Raw genomic sequence first — 21,166 nt, forward strand, 5'->3', positions numbered from 1 at the left:
AATCGTTGCTGTGATACTGGCCGCACAATCTACACGGATCCCGTTAGTGGCCAATCGCTTTGCTCGTGTCAATATGACATACTCAGCTATCAGCGTTTGGCGGCCGCCGGCGGACTTGTCACCGGACCGGGCGGAGTGCCAATAGGCGTCTATCCGGAGGGCATGTCTGCGTACCTATCGGGCATAGCGACCGATCAGCCGCCTTTCTATGCGAATCCGGTGAGTACTTACTGTGTATATACATATCTACTGTCATTTGTATTGTATGTATGTTTGGTTGTTTGTAGGCACAAGTCATTTTTGTAAAAAAAAAGGAAAAAATATCTTCTTTGCAAATTCCACTGCGGCTGCCGCACCAAGGCATGGCTTGTCCAACATTGTTGTTGTCACTGCATATTTGATGTCATATTTTAATGTGCGCCGTCTGCGACAAATTTGCTTCATCCGAACAGCAACAACAATGCCGCCGCTACCGACAACAATAGCCGCCTGCCTGCCTGCCTTAACAATATAAATTTCTTCACTTTTTTTTTTGCATTAATTTTTCACCACAACGCTGAGGGTGGTCGCACAACTCCTAACCCGCTTTTGTTACTACAGCTCCAGCCAAGCAACGCTCCCTGACCTCTCTATCTGGGCTTAGCGATATTTCATGCTCTTTGCAGACTTGTCTTTGCTGTTGAAAAAGTGGAAATGTTGAATGGCTCAAAAGAGGTATTTTTTTCCAGCTAAATGCAATACATAGTTTGCATAGTCTATGTGCGGCGACCTTTTGTGGCATGCAACATGCTATGCAACGCCAACGCCAACGCCACCGCACAACGAACATTTGTCCGCCAGCACAGCAACAACAAGCAAGCAAAATACATAATACAATTGACAATACGCGACGATCACACTTGGGTGTTGGTTTGTTGCTATTTTGGTTAGCCAGCGTCGGTCGTTGGGTCGTTGCGCCGGCGGCGACTGCCCAACAGCGCACAGTGGTCAATAAATGGAATTTAATGTTCATAATTCATTGGAGCCGTCATTTCTCAACCAATTTGATTATTATTATTTTTTTAATGAAAGCTAATAAAATTTTCAAGAGAGACTAGTTGAGCCCAATTTTTGTTTGTTTATATTAAATTTTTTAGTGCAAAGTGTAGAAAAAGTACTAATTTCGAAGAAGATCGATTCTCCTATTCCAGCTAATAAAAGTTGCATAATAAAAACTAGTTAAAAGCAATTGTAGGGCTCTTCCAAAACAAAAATAAAAACTAAAAAGTAATAATTTGAAATGTTATAAAAAAATTTTCACCAAAAGTATTTTTTTTTTGTTTTTGGTTTTTGTAAAAATTTTGGGTCGCTAAGAGCTCGCGATTATTTTATTAGCTTTCATTAAAAAAAAAATAATAATCAATTGGTTGAGAAAGTGAATTATGAACATTGAATTCCATTTATTGACCACTGTGCAACGCTGGCATGTGGCATATGCGCTGAGTTGACATTTGTGGCATCTTTTATGTCTTCGCCAAATGTTTAATGCGAACATTGACTTCCCGCCGCGCAGCGGTCGAAATAAATTTAATTGTTTGAATGCATTCTTTTTTTCGAATTTTTATTTATGAAATTTATTTGTTTAGCAGAGAAAGGATAGGATAATTCGAAAATATTTTCTTTTTTGTAAATTGGCAAGTAAATGATGTTTTCGTTTATTTGCGATTTGGTTTGACAGAACTGCAGTGGTTCATTGTTTAAAAATATATATTTTTTCCTAAAAATTCTTTATCAAATCAATCTGGCATGTAACTGGGAAAATAGAAGAGGCCACTGACCTACGTTGGGTTTGAGCAAAATAAATTATAAATTAATATTATTTACCGAAAGGTGTATTTATTTGTGTTAATAATTTCGGGGGTTTCAACACAAAAAAAAGAGAAAAATCGGAAGAATGAGTTTTCATAAAAAAGTGAAAATTTTACAATTGGCTTATCCGAATTTATTGCCAGAGATATAATTACCTTAATATAGAAAGACCCTGTCTAAGATTTTTTTACAGAGTAGTTATATAACTTTTTAAAAAGTCAAGTTCTTTAGTTGCGATTTTCTTCATTACACTGGTTTTTAGTAAAAATATAAACACATTTTTTTTATGTAGTAGTTGGTTTTAAATTCGATCAAATCTGTAGTCAGTTATCTACCGTACTAAAGGAAAGTTTCTAAATATTTTAATTTTGAAAGTCCAAATTATTTAGTTATTGAAGTATGTCATTATATTTGTGAGTTTAAGAATATTTTATTAAATGGATACCTCGAATGCATCCGTAGTGTTACCATACCTTTGGAGTTCTCCTGAGAGAATATTGAAAAAAATATGCCGCTATTTTGAAATAAACTTTACATACAATTAACAATTCCTTACACTGGCCCTGTAGTTGGACCTCGCCAAGCTGCTGAGCCTACCGAGCTCTAGACACTCCCTGATAACTTTTTCTAGGATTTCTGTAAAGTTACAATTCTTAAAATGTTTGTCCTCTATCAGTCCGTGCCCTATTACTAGCTATTAGAAGACCGACCCGAAGCCTTAAGTCCTCTATGTTTAACAATAAGAAGAAGCGGGTGAGTTTTCTACCATCTATCATCCACCAATGAATAGAAAGATTATTCTTACAATGGTAACTCCAAGTGGTCTACATACATATGTATTATTGTACGGAAAAACGCTGCGTTCTCAAAATGAAGTTCCGTGTCCGGAAGTTTTAATGAAATATTATCCGACAAAATAAAGTCCAGGCTGAGATGATTCTACCACGTCGTCTAACAACAGCCTGTGAAACCGCAGCGAATGAGTTCTTATTGGACGGTGAGCTGTTGGGATAGTTGGCGCTTGGCCAGTCAAGGAAGCTCTGCTGACCATCTACTGTCCACCAGAGACCAGAACTTTTGTAACTTTGCCTGCCGGGTTTTCGCCCATTGACTCTGCTGAGTCGATTAAAATTCCATCTCTCCTTTCTTGGAGGGGAAACAACCACGAGGGTACATTAACTAGGTAGTTCATCAGCCTTAAAGATAGCTGCACTGGCTGTGTGCCCTGTCACCCAAATCAGCTTAATTTGGAGGTATTTCGATGCAAATGGTAGAAAATGGTAAGACATTCCATGACTAGTTTCCATCGCATAATAAGCGAAGCCAGGCGACTGTCGTTCTGCTTAAAATTTGCTGCGGAAATCCAGGAGTCTACACTTGAGTTTAACGGAGAGTTCCTGGTAGACATCACTCCTCCAACTCTTCCCGTCCACTTCGATCCAGTCGTTAATAAGTGAACCTCTCTGTTAGGGGTTTCCTAACTCCCACTCTTTCCTAGGAAAGGTGTGTTTAAAATTAAAGGGGTAACTAAGAGTCGCCTACTAGTTGAAAAACTTTTTTTAATTTCATTGATGCTCGAACTGGGTCCTGGCGGCTATTATGTACACTGACTACATCCTATTCATCCTAAATCCAGCTAAAGCTGATCCTGGGATTTTCTTAGTGGGTAAATTTTTTCTTGATATCTCCAGTGGTATACGAGGAAACCCGAAATTCTATTCTTGAAAGAAAAACTCAGAAGAAAAATGCTCAGAATTGGACAGGTTAGACCCACTGCACTCTTCATCTCAAACTAGCCACGAAAAATTTAGCTTAACTATTTTATAGTCAAAGAATAAATGCTGTTACTTTATTCACGGTATTATCATCATACCACATCTCGTTTTTGTATTCAAAATCATAAAATTCAAATTCATAAAATTCCAAATAATAAAAATGTGTTGACCCAAAAATCCCATAAATTCATTAGTAAGCATATTTCAGGTTTTTTTTGTTTTGTTTGATGTAGCAGAAATCAATAAAAACCTCGAAACAAATCCATCAACCATAAATACAAAAAAACCGTGAACAACAACAACAACTATGCTAAAGCGCTCAATCAAAACACAAACAACATAGTATTTTATTAACTAGCGGGGCGCTGATCGTTCGAATTGATCGAATTTTAAAAAATGGAAATGTTCTTTGCATAACACGCATTTCATTTCAACAAAAATATCTACTATAAGTATAAGTATGTACATATGTATGTATGTATGTAGATATATATTACCTAATAAAAATCGACGAATTGAAAATTAAAACATTTCGGCATATTTTAGTCGCTTCTTGTGACTGGAAAGGAGTTTTGTTTCAATTTGGCGCTTTGGTGGTGGCGAAAGAAAAAAGCGCAACAACAACAACAACAAAAACAAAAAAAGGCGAAATATATTTTATGACTTGCTGGTTAACGACATAAATAACAAGTTTGCTAGTCGTTAAGCAAAAGCGACGAAAAAGCTACAACAACAGCAATAAATAAATAAAAATAAAAAGAACAAGAGCCGCATAACTGCAGCCGCTGAAAGAAACAATCACATTGTTGGCCGCCGAACAACAGTAACAACAACAATAACGCCAACGACAATAGTAACAGCAACGGCAACGAAGACGATCTTCTTAATACAACAATAAATAAATGTATTTTACTACGCTTGAATTCTTAACGATCTCTAATTTCGTTTCAACTTAAATTGATCCATAAATTCGTCAACGGCTTTAGCTGAGTGAGTTGATAATAATGCAGGAAGAAAAAATACTAAAAAATAGCCAAAACAAAAAAAAAATACACGAATTAAATAAACTTAAAAATAAGTAAGACAAAAAAAGCGCCGAAGCAGCGAAAAATGCACAACAACAATCAGCAGCAATCCAAGCGCTTGATCGCCCAAGCCGTTGGTTAGTTGGTCTGTTCGCCAGCGTTTGCTTGAGCCCAAAATGTAAATGCCAAAACACACAAAAATGACATTAATTTCGATGTTTACGAGCGTTTTCCCTTTGTGCGTTGACTTCGTTTTTGTTTTTTTTGTTTTGCTTTTGAAAATTCTGTTGTGGGTGATTGGTTGTTGTTGCAGTTCATTGTAAGGCCGGCTTGTGATGGCTGTTGTACCATTTAATTTTGAGTCAATAAATAGCGAGTTAAATGCTTTTTAAAGCTTCAGTTAGCTTTGAGCGGCAAAGCAGCAAAATACTCCAAATACCTACTTGTACTTCTGTACTTGAGCAGTGCGCTGGGAATTATGTGACTGCTATTACACTCGTATCACGATCGGTGGCGATAGTTTGTGAGCGATCGATATTTTTAATTTAATTCCAATATTGTGTTTGTGGTTTTGAAATGCAAATGAGCCTCCACACCTTTTACGATAAAATCAGAAAATAAAAAAGAATTAGAAAAAAAAGAAACTAAATTATTTGTGCTAGGCGTGTTATTACACGCTGATGAAATTTTGCGCTGATTTTGTGCAGAATTCGCAACGAGTATCCATAATGAAAAAAATAGTAATAATAATAATATCTACTCGATATTTTAGGCAGCCTACACAAAATGGCCAAACACAATCCGTCGCTACTCGAAAAGACAAACGACTAACTATGAAAATAGTAAAAGCCATGCAGCAGCGACAGTGATGTCCCTTTCAGTGGACGAAGCTACATATGCACTCGTCAGATCGCCGCACTCCATGCTGCAAAGTTAGGCATTCTTGGCGTCTACTATGCATTGCGATTCGTAATTCAATGCGATTCGAAAGGCGACACCGACTAATACAAACTCATAGTGCCAAGTATTTTTGACCTGGTCAATAGGTCAGCGCACCAGTAAGCGGTCAATTTGCGTAGCTGCAGTTGACTGATCGCGAGTTTATTTACGAAATTGCGATCAGCTTTTGTCAAACTCTTTTTCATTCGTTTTTAATTGCGTTTCAGTGGACGTTCATAAAAATTATTTTGAACAGAAAGTCTAAAATTGATGAGCTGTAATGGTTGAAAACTTCAATAGTAGACATAACCAAGCGACAAAACACGATCAGTTTGGTTTTTCTTTGTTTACGATTTTATGAATGTATATCTATATGTACTTACTTAGCTCTTCGAAAAAGTAGATATATAAAATATTTATTTTCATTTTACACTTTGTCTAGCATTTTTCGCTTCATTGTTTCTTTTCAATGAAGACTACTTAGACACAGCAGCCGAGCGAAGCAAAAATGTGGTAGTCCGCATGAGCCGCATTTGCATATAAAGCGCTGCATTAGCGCAACAATTTCGAACAAAAAAGGCACATAATCATTTAGTCAATTTGAAAACTTAAATAGAAAACGGCCCGCTGTGAACTCATGTCTTTGGTTAAAAGCTAACGCACAGCAAATTGGTTAGTTGAGCTCATGTATGTACATTAGACTGCATCACAAAAAAAAAAAAGTTGCGCTTTTACCGCCGGAATTACAAAATTTATTATATTCTAAGACGTCCATCAAAATATTTCGGAAAAATATTAAGATTTACGTTAGCTGGACCGATTTGAAAATACCTCCAAAAATTAAGTTTTTTTTTATAAATAAAAAGTTTCTTAAAGAACTTTTTGAAAAAAATCACCTCAGATGATAAAACAGATTAAGCTTAAAAAATCTGCATACAAATAGTTAAAAATCTTTTCAACGGAATCGTTATATTGAGATTTCTGATGCTGTTTTTTTACCCTTTTTCAAAGATTGATTTACGAAAAACTTGAATAACTAGGCCAAAACTATTCTGATTTAGACTTATGGGGTCTTAGTATTTAGAAAGGGGGTTTCCCACTGTTTTTATTTCTGTGCAAAAAAAAACTCCTTCCCGACCCAATTTTTTTTAAATACCAACACATCTCAACATTTGAATGAGTTTTTTTAGCGAAATAGGGTGAGAAAATACCTTTCCAATGATACCTCGCAAGTCTTAATCAGAATAGTTTGGGTTTAGTTATTCAAGTTTTTCTTATACCAAACTTTCACAAAAGTTAAAAAACAGCATACAAATCTCATAATTTCGATTCCGTTGAAAATTTAAATTTTTTTTTTTAATATTTTAATGCAAATTTTTTAAGCTTAAACCGTTTTGCCATTTGAGGAGATTTTTTTTTTTTTAAATCTTAAAGATTCGTAAAAAACTCAATTTTTGGAGGTATTTTCAAATCGGTTCAGCTCACGTAAATCTTAATATTTTGCCGAAATATTTTGGTGGAAGTCTTAAAATATAATAGATTTTATAATTCCAATGGAAACACAGTACCGATCTTTTTTTTTCTGGAGAGTGATGCAGTCTAATGTACATAAGTATGTAGAAATATGTAAGTAGATATGAGTTAGCAAGTATCTACATATGCTGAAGCTTGTGCTCAACAAAACAAGCGGGGGAGTTGTCACCGCATTAGCTAACACGATCAATTCTCGCTCATGTTAATGCGCTGAACCATGCCATTTGCGGTTTTAAATGCTAACTATTAGCAACATGGCGATTAGTTCGATACTTAATTGTGTATAATATATTATGTCGCAAATTGTATGCAATTTAAATATACACAAACATGCCAATGTTGGTAGGTACATACATACATATGTGATTGTGTAAATTAAAAAAATGAGTTCGCGCCCCAGTAGTCAATTGCCGTGATCGCGTATATGTATATTTATGGGTTTAAAAAGCAAATTAAGTAACAAACTTAGTAGTTTCTCTTCTGCGTCGGCGTTGTTTTCGCAGTTCTCTTATTTACGTACATAGCTGTAGGACTTTTATGAAGAAGTAGACTAACAAAGCTTCTATGTTTAGAGATAATGAGGGTGGAGAAAGACTAGCTACTCGACGGCATTATTTCATATTTTGTGCAAAAACTTTTTAAAATATCTGCAAAGTTGTGTCTGAGGGCCAATTTCACAGTGCGTAGTTAACTCAGAATCGACAGTTAACTAGAGACTTTCAGTACAAAATTCTGTAGTTAACTCCCGATTCTGAGTTAACTACGCATTGTGAAATTGGCCCTAAGTTTTCAACTTTTTAATCAGATTTTCCACATTTTGTGAGCCCACGTTTAATAGCCTATACAATTCTAAAGTTTTAAGCTGCTAAAAAATTGTATTGATTTTTGATAATTTTTTCCAACTGTATCGCGCCTTTTTTCCATACAAAAAAAAAAATAAATAAAAAATATGTCGAATATACTTTGCATAGAAGAAAATGCGTTAAAAAATTATCAAAAATCAATGCGATTCTTTAGCAGCTAAACATTTTCTGTACCCCAAATTTCATTCTTTGTGCAAAATTATAAAAATTCTGGTAAATTTCAGCAAAATTTCAAACAATATAACCAAAATTATTGTTAAAAAAATCTATCGGACTTAACACGGTGACAAATTTAAGCTTCTAACTTTACTTTCCAACGCTCAGAGACGTGCATATAAATATTCGTGTATCTCCAAGAATACTTACCAGATTACTTTGAAATTTTCAAAGAATATACTCAAATATACAATGACTTAAACAATTCACCACGTCTTGATTTTTTAAGTATTCACAATCTTTTTGAAAAAAAAAATAAAAATTCTATAAGTTTCTCCAAGTTTTAACCAAAATTTTGGATAATTAAACAACTTTTCATCGAAATTTCAAACTTTTTAATCTGAATCTTTAGCACATTTCTGAGTATGCACATAATTTTTGTCTAAGTGCAAGTTTCAGGTGGCTAAAAAATCGCGTTGATTTTTAATATTTTTTTCAGACGGATTTTTGCACTTTTATCCATATAAGCATGCATTTATTATGAAAAAAAATTGTATTTTGTTATTTATGCCCTTATAAAAATTATATTCAACAATTTTGTTGAGCTTGAGGATATTTCTAATGAAAAAATGTTGTGGAATAACAACAATAATCAGAAAAAGCAACAACAGTTTACATGGCTAACTTAGCTCAGTGGTTAAGACCCACAGGCTTTGAACGATGGAGTTGTGAGTTAAAGCCCCAGTGAACTCGATGAGAAGTTTGATAAAGAGATGTGGTGATCTCCAGAATAGCAGCTATACTTTCTACCAAGTGGAAATTATTGTTGCTTTACCAAAAAAAAAAAGAAAAAAAACACTAGAAACCTTGAGGCTCAATATAATTGTTAAATAAAGCTTGAAACGTAGACTAAAATTGTGTACCTGAAAATGTTCTAAAGATTCAGAATAAAAATCTTGAAATATGGTTTTTGTTAATTATTTGGTTTCGGGTAAAACTTGTACAAATTAAAAAAAAAAATTTAATAAATACTAACGGAAAACTTTTATTTGAAAAAACCTTACGAATATTAAAAAAATATCGACGCGTGGTAGATAGTAGATTTTTATAGATTTCTGACTACGTATATCCCCTTCATATATATATAGAAATATTATAACCTTAAAATGTGCTCTACTTTGCAAATCCCTCCTGCCCCAATAGCATTACACTTCTCCATTACTAATACAGCTGTTAAGCTCTGTTGACAGCTGTAGACACGCTACGTCAGGCAACTGCCGACTTTTGATTACCAAACTGACAAGACACAGTACGCTATGCCTTACTCCGACATAGCTGACTGCCTCTAATTAGTTAGCGACACAAATACTAGATATATATTATCTCTCTCCAGTACCGTTCCAGTACGTTCCGTAGCATAAATCATCAAAATGTAATTAGTCATTTATGCGGCATTGACTTTCCCTTTCAAGGAAGCAGCAGCGTAGCCCGCGCACCTTTAAACGCGCATAATTTTTCTTGCAACAACAAATGCGCGACAATGTGAAATGGTTAACAAGACTTACGTACGTACGCAACGGCAAGAGAAAAAGTGTCAAATTGTCGCAGGGAAATCATTACTTTGACACAGCCTGTCAAGTGGCTGTCACTTGCTGCTGCCACGCAATTACATTTTAGTTGAAGCCAAAGCGATGTGCATGCAAAGGTATGTAAATATGTTTGTAGGCACCAAAATATTTATTCAAAAATGTATAAGCGCGCAACGCTCAAATACCCATAAGACACATTGAAATTTCCCTTGACACTCGCGCGGCGTTTTTCTTTCTTGATATCATCGCTCTGCGCTCTTCCTTGTGGGGGTGAATTTCAAAGGTACCGCGCCGCTGGCGCATTTTCCATACACTTGCTTTGTTGTGCGTTTTTGGGTGCTTGTTTGTGCATATTTGCCACATCTTATTATTGCCTTATTAATAAATTTGTCAACACGCGGATGACAGCTCACTCGAAATCCAAAATAAATGCGCAGATGTTGCAAGGAGGCAAGCGGCAGGCGGCAGACGTCAGGCGGCAAATCAGCAAAGGCTAAGCCAAAAAGACAAGGATGTAGGCAATTGTAGGTTGGAAGAGGAAGTACATACATATGTACATACATACTAGGTATAAAGAATTCAAAAGAAGAAATTTAGGAAAAAGTAAAAAAAATTAAAAGCAATTCTGAAAAGATTTTTGAATGAAATTATTTTTAGCACAAATTCATGCGCATCTATTTATGTTTGTGTATGTGGGTTAAAAATCATTCGTAAGGACATTTGCTTGCTTGTGCTCCATTGTAGCAGCCACACTCATTGACAGACTAACGTTGCACGTTTGTTTACTTAGTCACCATTAAATTTCCTTTGCGGCATGAAAACATTTTCAAATTCCAACTAAATAAAACTAAATTTTCAGCACAATCGTACGTATCTATATGCCTCAAGTGTCGGAGTGATTTGCCTCAACGCTTTTGTGCGGCTCATTCAGCCAAGTGGGTGCAAATGTACGCCCAATGGCGCCCTCTTAGCCGCCTTGTGTTTATCTAAAAATCCACTTTCCAACACAAGTTTGTTGCTGAGTAGTGATATTAATTTGGCATATGTATGTAAGCACATATAGCTTGTTTATTGGAAGAACGCCGTAAGATGAAAAATTTGTTTTTGAATTAAGTATACAGAAATGGCTGGCGACCCTTTTTTTATTTTGTATAAAAAATTCATAACAATATCTGTACTGTAGGTTCGATGGTAGACTTTTGTTTTCGCATTAATTTTTTTGAATTTAATTTTCATTAAACTTTAAAATTATTTTTTGGAACAAAAAAATGCCATGTTTCTAGAGTTTTTTTCTTTAGTTATGTAGTTCTTCCAGCAAACGCGCAATATGTGCTCGCTGCTTGTCATTGTTGCTCACACATCAACAACAACAAACAAATTTTTATTTGCATCAACAACACATCTACACATGTATGTATGTATGTATGTTTGATACTCCATACTGGCGTTTAAGGGTTGTATTGTTAATTTTTTCTAACAAATCGTATTTCTTTCAGCATCGAATACTTGAGTTCTCAGCTACACTCTTTCGCACTACCAGTTCGACAGCGTTCACTAGTTAGTCGGAATATCTTCGTACATATATGTATGTACATGTATTTGTATTATTTGTTTGATGAAATTCACACTTGTGAACTTTTCAACTATACTTAAGTGCAAGCAAGGCGCCGCACAGTGGTACAGTCCCATAGTTTTTTTGGAAAAAAATTAGAAGGAGTCGGCGTAGAACTTCAATTACCCGTATGCATCCTTTATGGACATAAATTAAGAAAAAAAACTATTAATTAGCGTTATCGATTTATTTTAAAGCATACATCCCATATAAACCTAATATCCAAAGCGTCTTAAAAATGCCATAAAAAGCGGACCGAATAACATATATCGAAAATTTTATTATTATTATTATCACATGCCATCCATGCATGCTTAACCTCAAAATCGCCTTAAAAATACCAGAAAACGGCACTATATAATAATGAAGTGTCGTTAAAGGCACAAGCATGAGCCCATTTTTTCCAAAAATCAAATGAAAATATTCCCACCTTACTTTTTCTTTAGCTAGAAGACGTAGGAAGACCGGGAGAACAAAGGTTTTGTCCATAAAATGTGTCAAAGTATAACCTTGGTTTGCTTATACAGTGGCCGGACAAAAACTATAGCCGCACCATATTTTGCCAAGTTTCGTCGCATTAATTTTTTTTATTTAATTTTTGGTTATTTTTTTATAAAACTTCACTTAAAAGTTCATTCTTTAACAAAATAAGTGTAAATCCAAGTTTCACACTTTGTGCAATATTTAAAAATATTCAGCAAATTTTCGTAAAAATTTCGAGCTCGTTTAATTAGATTTCCTAGAAAGATTCTGTTTTGCAGCACATTGAATTCTAGTAGAATACAGTACAAGTTTCAAGTGGCAGAAAATGACAGTTGATTTTTTGGAATTTTTTTGTGCGATTTGCTTTCATACAACGAATAAATACAATTTATTTTTATGCCGACGAAAACCTTAAAATCCCACTGTGCGCCGCACTGTATTTCATACGTCAAATCTCTGTTGAGTTTGGTTTATTGTTAGCGTTGTGGGAGTGGAGGGCGGGAGTAATAAAGGAATATTTTCAGTAGATTACCCTGCAGAGAAAATATAACCTGTATAAATAAATGAATGAAAACATCAGTAAGCTAGGATGTATCGATTTGAGTAGACAGTAAGACTATTATACTTAGTATGAATAAAAGATGGGAAGAAAGTAAAATTCCTCTCTCAAGGCTAGTCTAGCATATCAGTTAAAACTGAAGCTGCGCCTTTTCGAAGAGATGAAGGCGTTTTGTCTCCATTTTATTGCCAGTTAAGTCAAAATTTGCCTACAAGGTACATCTACAGCTTTGACTGTTGTCGAAATTGTAACAACAACGCAAATACATACACACTCCATTCTCAAAACATAAAGAGCTATTGCCACTCATTTACTTTCAAATTTGCTCACTTTCACAGAGAAGTGTTTATGCTAAAATGGCAGAGTGGCAAATTGTAGTTTCCAGAACAACAACAAAAGTCCATTAAAATGTGCTTTTTGTGTGTATGTACTTACGTGTGAGCTTACGTGCCTACATATACAGTTACTCAAACAAGTGACCAGGTGCTGATTGTTTTTTTTTTAATATTCACAATGTTTTTGAAGTTATTTTTTGTGTTTTTTTTTCTATAAAAATATTCCAGCATTAATCAAAATCCTATACATCAAAGTTGCAAACTTTATACAAAATTTAGGAAAATTCAAAAAAATTTATAAAAATTTAAAAATTTTTAATCTGAGCATGCAGTTTTATAGCCCATACAATTTTAGTTTAACACAAACTGCAAATTTCAACCGGCTAAAAAATCGCAATGAATTTGAATATGCATATGTATATGTATAGATACATATCTATATATTTATGTATTTGGTGGCAGCTTTTGTTTTTTTTTTATAAAAACTGGATTTGATTTTTTTGAAATTTTATTCCAAACGGTTTTATTACATAAGAAATTTAGATGTAGAAAAAAATGCAAAAATTCGTACAAAACAATAAAAAATCAACGCGAGGACTAATGAGGACCCATAAATAAATTTATCTTAATTTTCGGGTATATCACACATATTTTCCTCAGTTCTTTTTTAGATATATCTACTTAGATACACATACATACATACTTACATTCGAGCACTACTCGTACATATGTATTTATTTGTGTATATTTTTTTGTATTTTTATCGCCCCCATTCACCTCCAATGGCTTGCCTATGAAACTCAGCACAGATTTTTCAACTTTTCACCATGTGTGGCGCAAAGCAACACAAACCGAACATTCTTGTACAATAACAAAGGACAATAAAAATGGTTTTGGCAACAAAAGTGTACACTTACACAGATTTGTTATGTTGCCACACTTTTTTGCTTGTTCTGTCAAATCTTTTTGGTTGTTTGTGTTGAAAACTTTACACCATGCCGATGTTTCTATGTACATAGCTTGGTGGCTTTTGGGTAGCTTTTGGTGGATGGTGCTACGCTAAAAACACGTAATTTTTGCAACGCTCTACGTAATACATATTGGTTTTTGTATCGCTGATATTGTTATCAAAATTTTGGCAAAGTTTGTGCTTCTGGTGTACATACGTACATTAGTCTTGCAACAAAAACTTGGTGTGTAGATTTGTGCTGTGATGTTTTGTGAATGCTCTGTGGTTATATGTTCGACAGTTGTGGTGGAAACTACTAGGGGCAAGTACGTACTTATGTATATATGTATGTAGGTGTGATACATTTATGTTCATAGGTAGGCATGTATGACAGGCATTTGTTTTTTATCAAACATTGTAAACTCAAGTTTGCTTGTCTGTTGTTGGTATAAAACAGTAACTTTGTAGAGCTTTGGTTCATTTTCATAGTCAAAATAAAGTCGACTCGAAAGTTAGATGCACTTTTTACGTAATTTGCAGTATAATATCAGTCAAAAAAGCTGCAGCTAGCTTTAGAGTCGACTTTATTTGCTTTATGTCGATTTTTTTCAAAATGCTGTCAGTTAGCTAGGAAAAAGCTACATTTAGCAGTGATGGAGATCTGACTAAAAAAATAAAAAAAATGTGCTCTATTGAAAATTAATTTTAATCAATAACTTATTAGACATTATCATATATGAACTTTGCCATTTTTCGGATAGCTTCATAATTCCATCGGAGTACAACTTCTGTGGTTTAGTGCCGAAAAATTTGGTCAAGTGATTTTCAGTGTTTTACCATCAAAAGAGTTTTGCACAGATCCAAACAAATGAAAGCCAGACGATGCCAGCTATACTTTGGATGCACTAAAACTTTCCGATAATGTTTGGTTAATTGGTTCCTTTCGAGTCATCAAAGGTGTGTGTGGCCTAGCCCTTTGAATACTACTGAGGTAGTTTGTGGGGGGTTATTGGTCTTGCGTCGCTCATTCTCGTATTCAATCCATTTTTTATCGCACCTAATGTTTCGTTTCACAAAGGGTGCGATTCCAAATTTAATTCAAGTGGCACTCAAACATAAAGTTTGTTGTATAGCCTACCGTTTTTAGATGACTCTAAACTATCATGGGGTGGTTGATGTTTACTGCTTCAGCTATTTCAGCGGGGTTTTCAGTGGCTGGCCTACCAGAGGAAGGTGTATCTTTGTTAACGAAATTTCCGCAATCGAATCGAGCAAACCACTCCTGGGTCTAGGGTTCACTCATAGCTTTCTTCAGATATTTTAGACATTTTCAAATCAATATATCTGGTCGTACGAGCAACGAAGTGCAGAACTGCCTTCACTAAAACTGTAGCCCGATATGTCACCTTTCGAACGGAAGGCAGTTTGGCGCAACGGGATTAGTGTTGCCAGATGTATGGGCTTCAACAACGCATAGCAACAAAAATCCGCCGAAACATTTTATATAACCCAATATACATACATATATGTATGTAATTCAAATAAACCCAATGTGCAATGGCATAAAAATACTTAGATATGAATCGACAAGACGCGCCAGCAACAGAACGCAACGTAATGGCCACTATGGAGGCAAGCTGAGTGAAGGAATCGCATTGCTACATTTGTATGACAAACACTACGTTACGCAGCGGCGGCGAGCACCGCTGCAGGCCGGCGCTGGTGTGAGGCATGAAAACTATGCTCAATGCATGTAAAACATTAAACGTTTACCAAAACGAAATATCTATGCAATTTTTTATTTTATTTATTTCCTTTTTCCGTCAGCATTTTCATTTTCACTTTTTTCTTACTAAATAAGTATTGTATTCATTGGTGCGTATTTTTTTCTATTTTCTGCAAGATTGTGTCACCGCTGACAACATTTTTTACTTGTAAAAGTGTTTTTTATTTTGCTTCGTTTTTTCTTTGCTTGTCTCGCATTTGCTCGCTTCATATCGCAGCAGTTAATCGCAGAAGTCGCATACGCAAGCGAACAGAAAATGCTGGTAATGCAATAAAAAACATTCAGAAAATATTTGTTGCAACATACAAAACAAAAAAAAAAAATTATTAAAAATGTATGTGTGTCTGTGCGTGAAACGCATGTCTTTTAAGCGTTTGGTTAAAGTGTCACAGCGTGTGGCGGCGACACTGCACTGCGAGTGAGCTGGAGAAAAAATAATGAAAAATCGGAAAAAATATGTACTTGCACCTAAAACTGAAAAGTTGACACACAATACAATTTGGCTAAAACCGACCACAAGTAGTACAAGTCATTTAGCAAATCGCTGGCACTACGTGGTTTTGTGATACGCAGACGCACGCGCACTCACCTTGTCTGCATGTGTCTGCACATAATGTTGCCGCCGCCGTCGCCGTCGCCGCCGCTGGCGCTGTATCTGTGTGGCGCATCAAAAATATGTAGGTATGCACATACCTCGATCGTCTAATCGCAAGCGAAGCAGTCAATACGTTGTTGTACTCAAAACTATTACAATCGCTAGTTGATTTTGTTGTTGTTTTTGCCATTTTCATTTTCAGCGCAACAAGCGCAACTGGAATTCCGAATGAATGGATGTGAATGTGAATGTGCGCCATTGCCAAACCATTGGTGCAACTGGTATTTCAATGCATTGCATTTGCACCTTATCAGCATTTGTGGCATCTCTGCGCTATGCGTCTCCGTCTGCTGTAATGTCTGTGTGGTGCCTGTAAATTTGGCTCTGTCTGCAAGCGACGATTGTCGGATGGCTTCTTCCGCGCGCCTTCATCATTTTGCCAGCCTGTCTGCGGGAAACGAGTTTCGATTTCCGGTCGATTTTTGTGTGATTGTTGTTGGCCTTTGAATGGCAGCAGCCAGCCAGTGGCAACAAAGTTGCAATTATAACCGAAAAATTCAATTGTTTGGTTTGAATTGTGGATGTTGCAACATGCAATATGCCATGACCTCAATGCCTAAAGCCAAAGCAACAACGGCCGGGAATTTCCATCAAACAAGTTGAGGTGAAAAATTTGCGAGAGGAAATACGGAAAAATACTGACTTGAAATAAAAATTCGACAATTTGCGAACTTAATATTTTTATTTTTTATAGAAAACCAAATTAAGTTTTTTTGCACATTTTTGCATATTTATATCTACTTATACAGTGGCGGTCAAAAGTGGATGAATGGTGTTTCGTTTTTAATTTTTACAATGTTTTTCAAGCAAACATTTTTTGATATTTTTTTTATAAAAATATGGTTCATGCTTTAACAAAAACAACACGAATCACACTTATGAAAAAAAACCGCAAAATCCGTCAGCAAAAATTTTTTAGCCGCTCTAAATTTACACTTATTTTACTAAAATTTTATAAGCCTGTTAACGGCATACCCAAAAAAATGTATAAAAATTCTGGTTAAAAGGCTCGAAATTTAGATACAAATTTGTGGAATTTTTCTAAATTCTGTATAAAGTTTGAAAGTGTAATTTATATGGTATTTATTAAAGCATTAACCATATTTTTTATAAAAAAATATTAAAAAAATTATAGCTTGAAAAACCTTGTAAATATTAAAAACGAAACACCATTCATCCACTTTTGACCGCCACTGTATTGTCTGAGGCAGCTATGTCTCTCCGAAAGCTCGCGTCAAAATCTTCCAGTTTCTGTAATTGTTTTTGGGGAGATTATGGTAACATTCGTCTATGTTATCATTCTTATGGCATACAAACTAGCGTTGCGGCCTGGTTCATCTATTGTGCTATCTCTTGAAATATCACTTCAAGCTTAGATATATATAAAGTTAAGCGCCTTGGGGTTGGCATGTTCCATATTCTGGATGGAGATGATATTCGTTCTCCGCGGTGTATAAGTCCAAGGCTATTTATACGTGGGCAATAATTTAATATACCTACATATATGTATGTATCTTCTAGGGTTTCCTCGCCAGCCACATATCCTGCAGTTCCTCTCGCCAAAGAGTCCCATCTTTGTTAATTGGACTTTAGCCTGCTGTGTCCTGTGAGCTTTATAGTAAGAGTTCTTAGATCCTCCTGGCTAAGTTTGAGAAGTCGTTCAGAGATTTCGCATAACGGAGTTATAAACAAGCGCAACTAGAGTTTACCGCCTTATTAGGAGCTCTGCCACATATGCTTTCGATGAACCACTACAGGCCATATAGGCTACGCTGGGCTCCGCTGGGCTCCGCATTTCCGAGCCATATCAGCCCTTTCGTTGCCATCAAAGTTCTCGAATTCACTACATGGTAACCTCTCCTGCTGTTCTCATCGAGAAATCTGCCATGGGACCCATTGAAATCTTTTGGAATTTGAATTCAGTTTCAGATTTTGCGTTGATATAAAAATTAGACTTATCAGGTAAAGATTTTGATGCCCGAAAAAACCCAAAAAAGCGATTATTTTCGGAACCTTTTCTAAAGACAACTTACACTTAGTATTAGGCAGTAAAATGCCAAATTCAAATCGAAAAATATTATCAACACAAAAAAAGTCTTAAAATTTACGTAATCGGAGAAGGAACGCCATTTCGCTCGTTTAGCAAATCGCATTGCTGATAAGACGCCAAGATTTGTTTACATATTCGTACAAATATGAACAGCAGCGAAGTGTACTTATGGCATATTATTAAACAGGCATAAAAATAGCACTGCTGGACCACACAGCGGCGTACGACGTCAGCAAAAGTACGAGTTGCAGCAATAAAACGAAAAGCAATTCAACTAAGAGAGATTCACTTCAGGGCGATACAGCTAAATAAATGTAATAAAAACAGAAATTAAAAATAAAGCGAGGAAAATGAAATATGCAAATAAAAACAAAACAAACAAAAAACAAGAAAAAACAAGGAAAAAAATATCACAAAATGTAATCTGAGCATACAAACAGAGCATTCAGAGCAATCGAAGTGGTTCCAGCCAGTCGTCGAAAGCAGCGACAGTGAAACAGCGGTGGGGGAGCTGCACACAGAGCACCCTAGCGTGGGGCGCACAGAGCTGTTGCACCGACGGCAAAAATCGGGATAGCAGCATTTCATTTAAATAAATTAATTTGAAATGTTTTCGCGATAAGAAACAAACAGCAGCGGCAGCAGACGGCGGAAGGTAAAAGCTGCTGGGGCCACTGAAAGTGTCGAAATGCGAACAATACCTGCGTGAAATATAAAAAAAAAAAAAACAAAAATGAAGCTTGAAACTGTCATTTGCAAAAAAAAAAAAAGAAAAGGTGCAAATGAGTTGGAGGAACAATGAAATGCGTGGCAATTGTTAAACGCACATACATATGTACACAAACGCATGAGGTAGCTTCTTAACTCGAGCCCATTCATAAATTCGATACCACGGGAGTAGCAGAGTGCGTGTGCAACAGCAAACAAACAGACCTGCATACTATACCCGCCGAAGTCAACGGCTACACACAATCGCGGCAGCAGCAGCGGCAACAACAGTATTTATATGCGGAATTTATCACATTTGCAGCAAATAAATTTTGAGCGCGCGCGCGAATATCTGGCAGCGGCAATCGATGGTGCAACATGCTGGTAGCAACTTTACTTATATGCAGTGCGGACATGCTTAAAAAATATGTGTATGGGATGCACACATGNTATATAGACTTTCTTCTGTTCGCCCATCCATCAGCAGCAGTCACTCAACATTTGAATTCAATGAATGAATTAAATAGAATTATAATCTGATGACATGATGAGATTAGAAGCTCATGGCTCTTTGGACTCTACCTTATGGGCAGTAGCGCCGGCGTTTCCAGACGCGCCGGCGTCGCCGCCGCAAAGCCTGTCGGCGTAAACCTCTAATACACACCTATGAGTTTGTTGTCAAATGCCGTTTTCTTTTTTTTTTTGTTGTTGTGGCGTAGTAGCCATCAATTGCTGTCTTATTGTTGTTATTGTGTGCACTCTTGTTGTCCGCTTTCAAAGTAACTCAATATTTTTACATGCAACGACAACCACAACAACAACAAACGCACAAAACCACACACACACACTCACCACAACAACTAACAACATGCCACATTTGTTAGTTGCTGATCATTGTTGTCGATGTTTTTCGCCAGGTTAGTGGTGTAGTTATTACTGCATAGCGCATCATTGCTACTACTGTTGTTGTTGTTATTACTGTTGTCAGCAGCATACAACACGCCACAGAGGGCAAGTTTAAGCTGCGGGCAGCAGCAGCAGCAGCAGCGGCAACGTGTCGAAACTTGTTAATGTTTATCACAGACTCCTCGAGTATTTAGTGACTCGCTGCGCTGGCGGTTGTTGTTGCTATTGTGACTCAAGTGCTGTTTTTGTTGCCCCCAGCTCCCAGCTCTGGATTCGTACGCTGTGCGTTCGTTCATCGACGACAGCCGCATCATTGTTTGTTGTTTGTTGTTTGTTGTTATTTGTAGTTGTTGCAACGCTGCGTGTCGCTTGAAGGACGTGTGCAACAACAGTAGCCAGTAGCTGTTGTGTTATTCTACAATGCTGCATGTGTTATTGTTGTGCACAATTTATGTTGCTACTAAGCAGCGCACTTTAGGACACGGTGAGTGGTTGTTTGTCTTTGTTTGTGTTGTTGTAGTGGCAACAGCAGCAGTAGCAACACATCGCCGGCAACAACAACAACAACTACAAACATACACATATGTAGACGAACGAAATTTATATCAACGCATTAAAATCAAATCACGCAATAAATGTGTTCAACGTGTGTTGTTAATATTGTTTGTTGTAGTTGTTTTTGTCGCAGTTTGCCTGGTAGCGATTACACGCTTTCACACAACGCATCATAACGCGCGTGCACAGCTGGTTGTTGCGAAGAGAATTCGCGCGGAGAATCGATGCTTTCCATGATAGGCGCTTGAATTCTTGAGGGAAGAATGTATGCACTCGTTTTTAGCAGTGTAGGACCACTTACTAGTAATAGCGTTGCTAATCTAAGTCTAAGGTTTTATGGAAATTTCAAAAATTTCAAAACTTGTATTGTATTAGTACGATATTCTCAACTAACAAACCCTATTTATCGAAAGACTCCCCCAGCATAGCTGTCAAGCATTACTTCATGGGGATAGATGTCGATCTCTCCAAACTACTAAGCAGCTTGAAGATTGAGGCTAATGTGCTACAGACCTGTATCTACTCTATATATTTGCTTTTACCTTTTATTATGATTCCGGTGCTATCTTTATGCTTTCCCTTTGGCTGTGGAACCGTGGTAGGTAAAACGATTACATTGAACCCAGCTTCTTCGCATCACAATGCGCGTTGATATATCTCTATTCGTTTTTTATACTCGAGCGCACTTGTGCACAAGGGTATTATAACTTTGTTCACATAACGGTTGTTTGTAACAGGCAAAACGAATCGAGATAGATATAGACAAATGTATACATAAATGATCAGAATGAAAAGAGAAATCGATTAAGCGGTGACTGTCTGTCCGTCCGTCCGTCCGTC

General features: G+C 36.3%; 1 protein-coding gene across 1 annotated transcript in view; it reads left to right on the forward strand.

Moving 5' to 3' along the window:
* Nucleotides 1-21,166, forward strand: part of mirr (iroquois-class homeodomain protein mirror) — a gene marked incomplete at its 5' end in the record, with an annotated part of 41,988 nt that continues 20,822 nt past the window's right edge. Inside the window, one exon of the mRNA XM_017625484.1 lies at nt 1-219. Within this exon, the coding sequence (XP_017480973.1) occupies nt 1-219 (219 nt within the window). The remainder of the gene's footprint in view (nt 220-21,166) is intronic.

Source organism: Rhagoletis zephyria, unplaced genomic scaffold (genome assembly GCF_001687245.7).
Source record: "Rhagoletis zephyria isolate East Lansing unplaced genomic scaffold, Rhagoletis_zephyria_1.1 Rzeph_scaffold_04062, whole genome shotgun sequence".
NCBI classification, from domain to species: Eukaryota; Metazoa; Arthropoda; class Insecta; order Diptera; family Tephritidae; genus Rhagoletis; species Rhagoletis zephyria.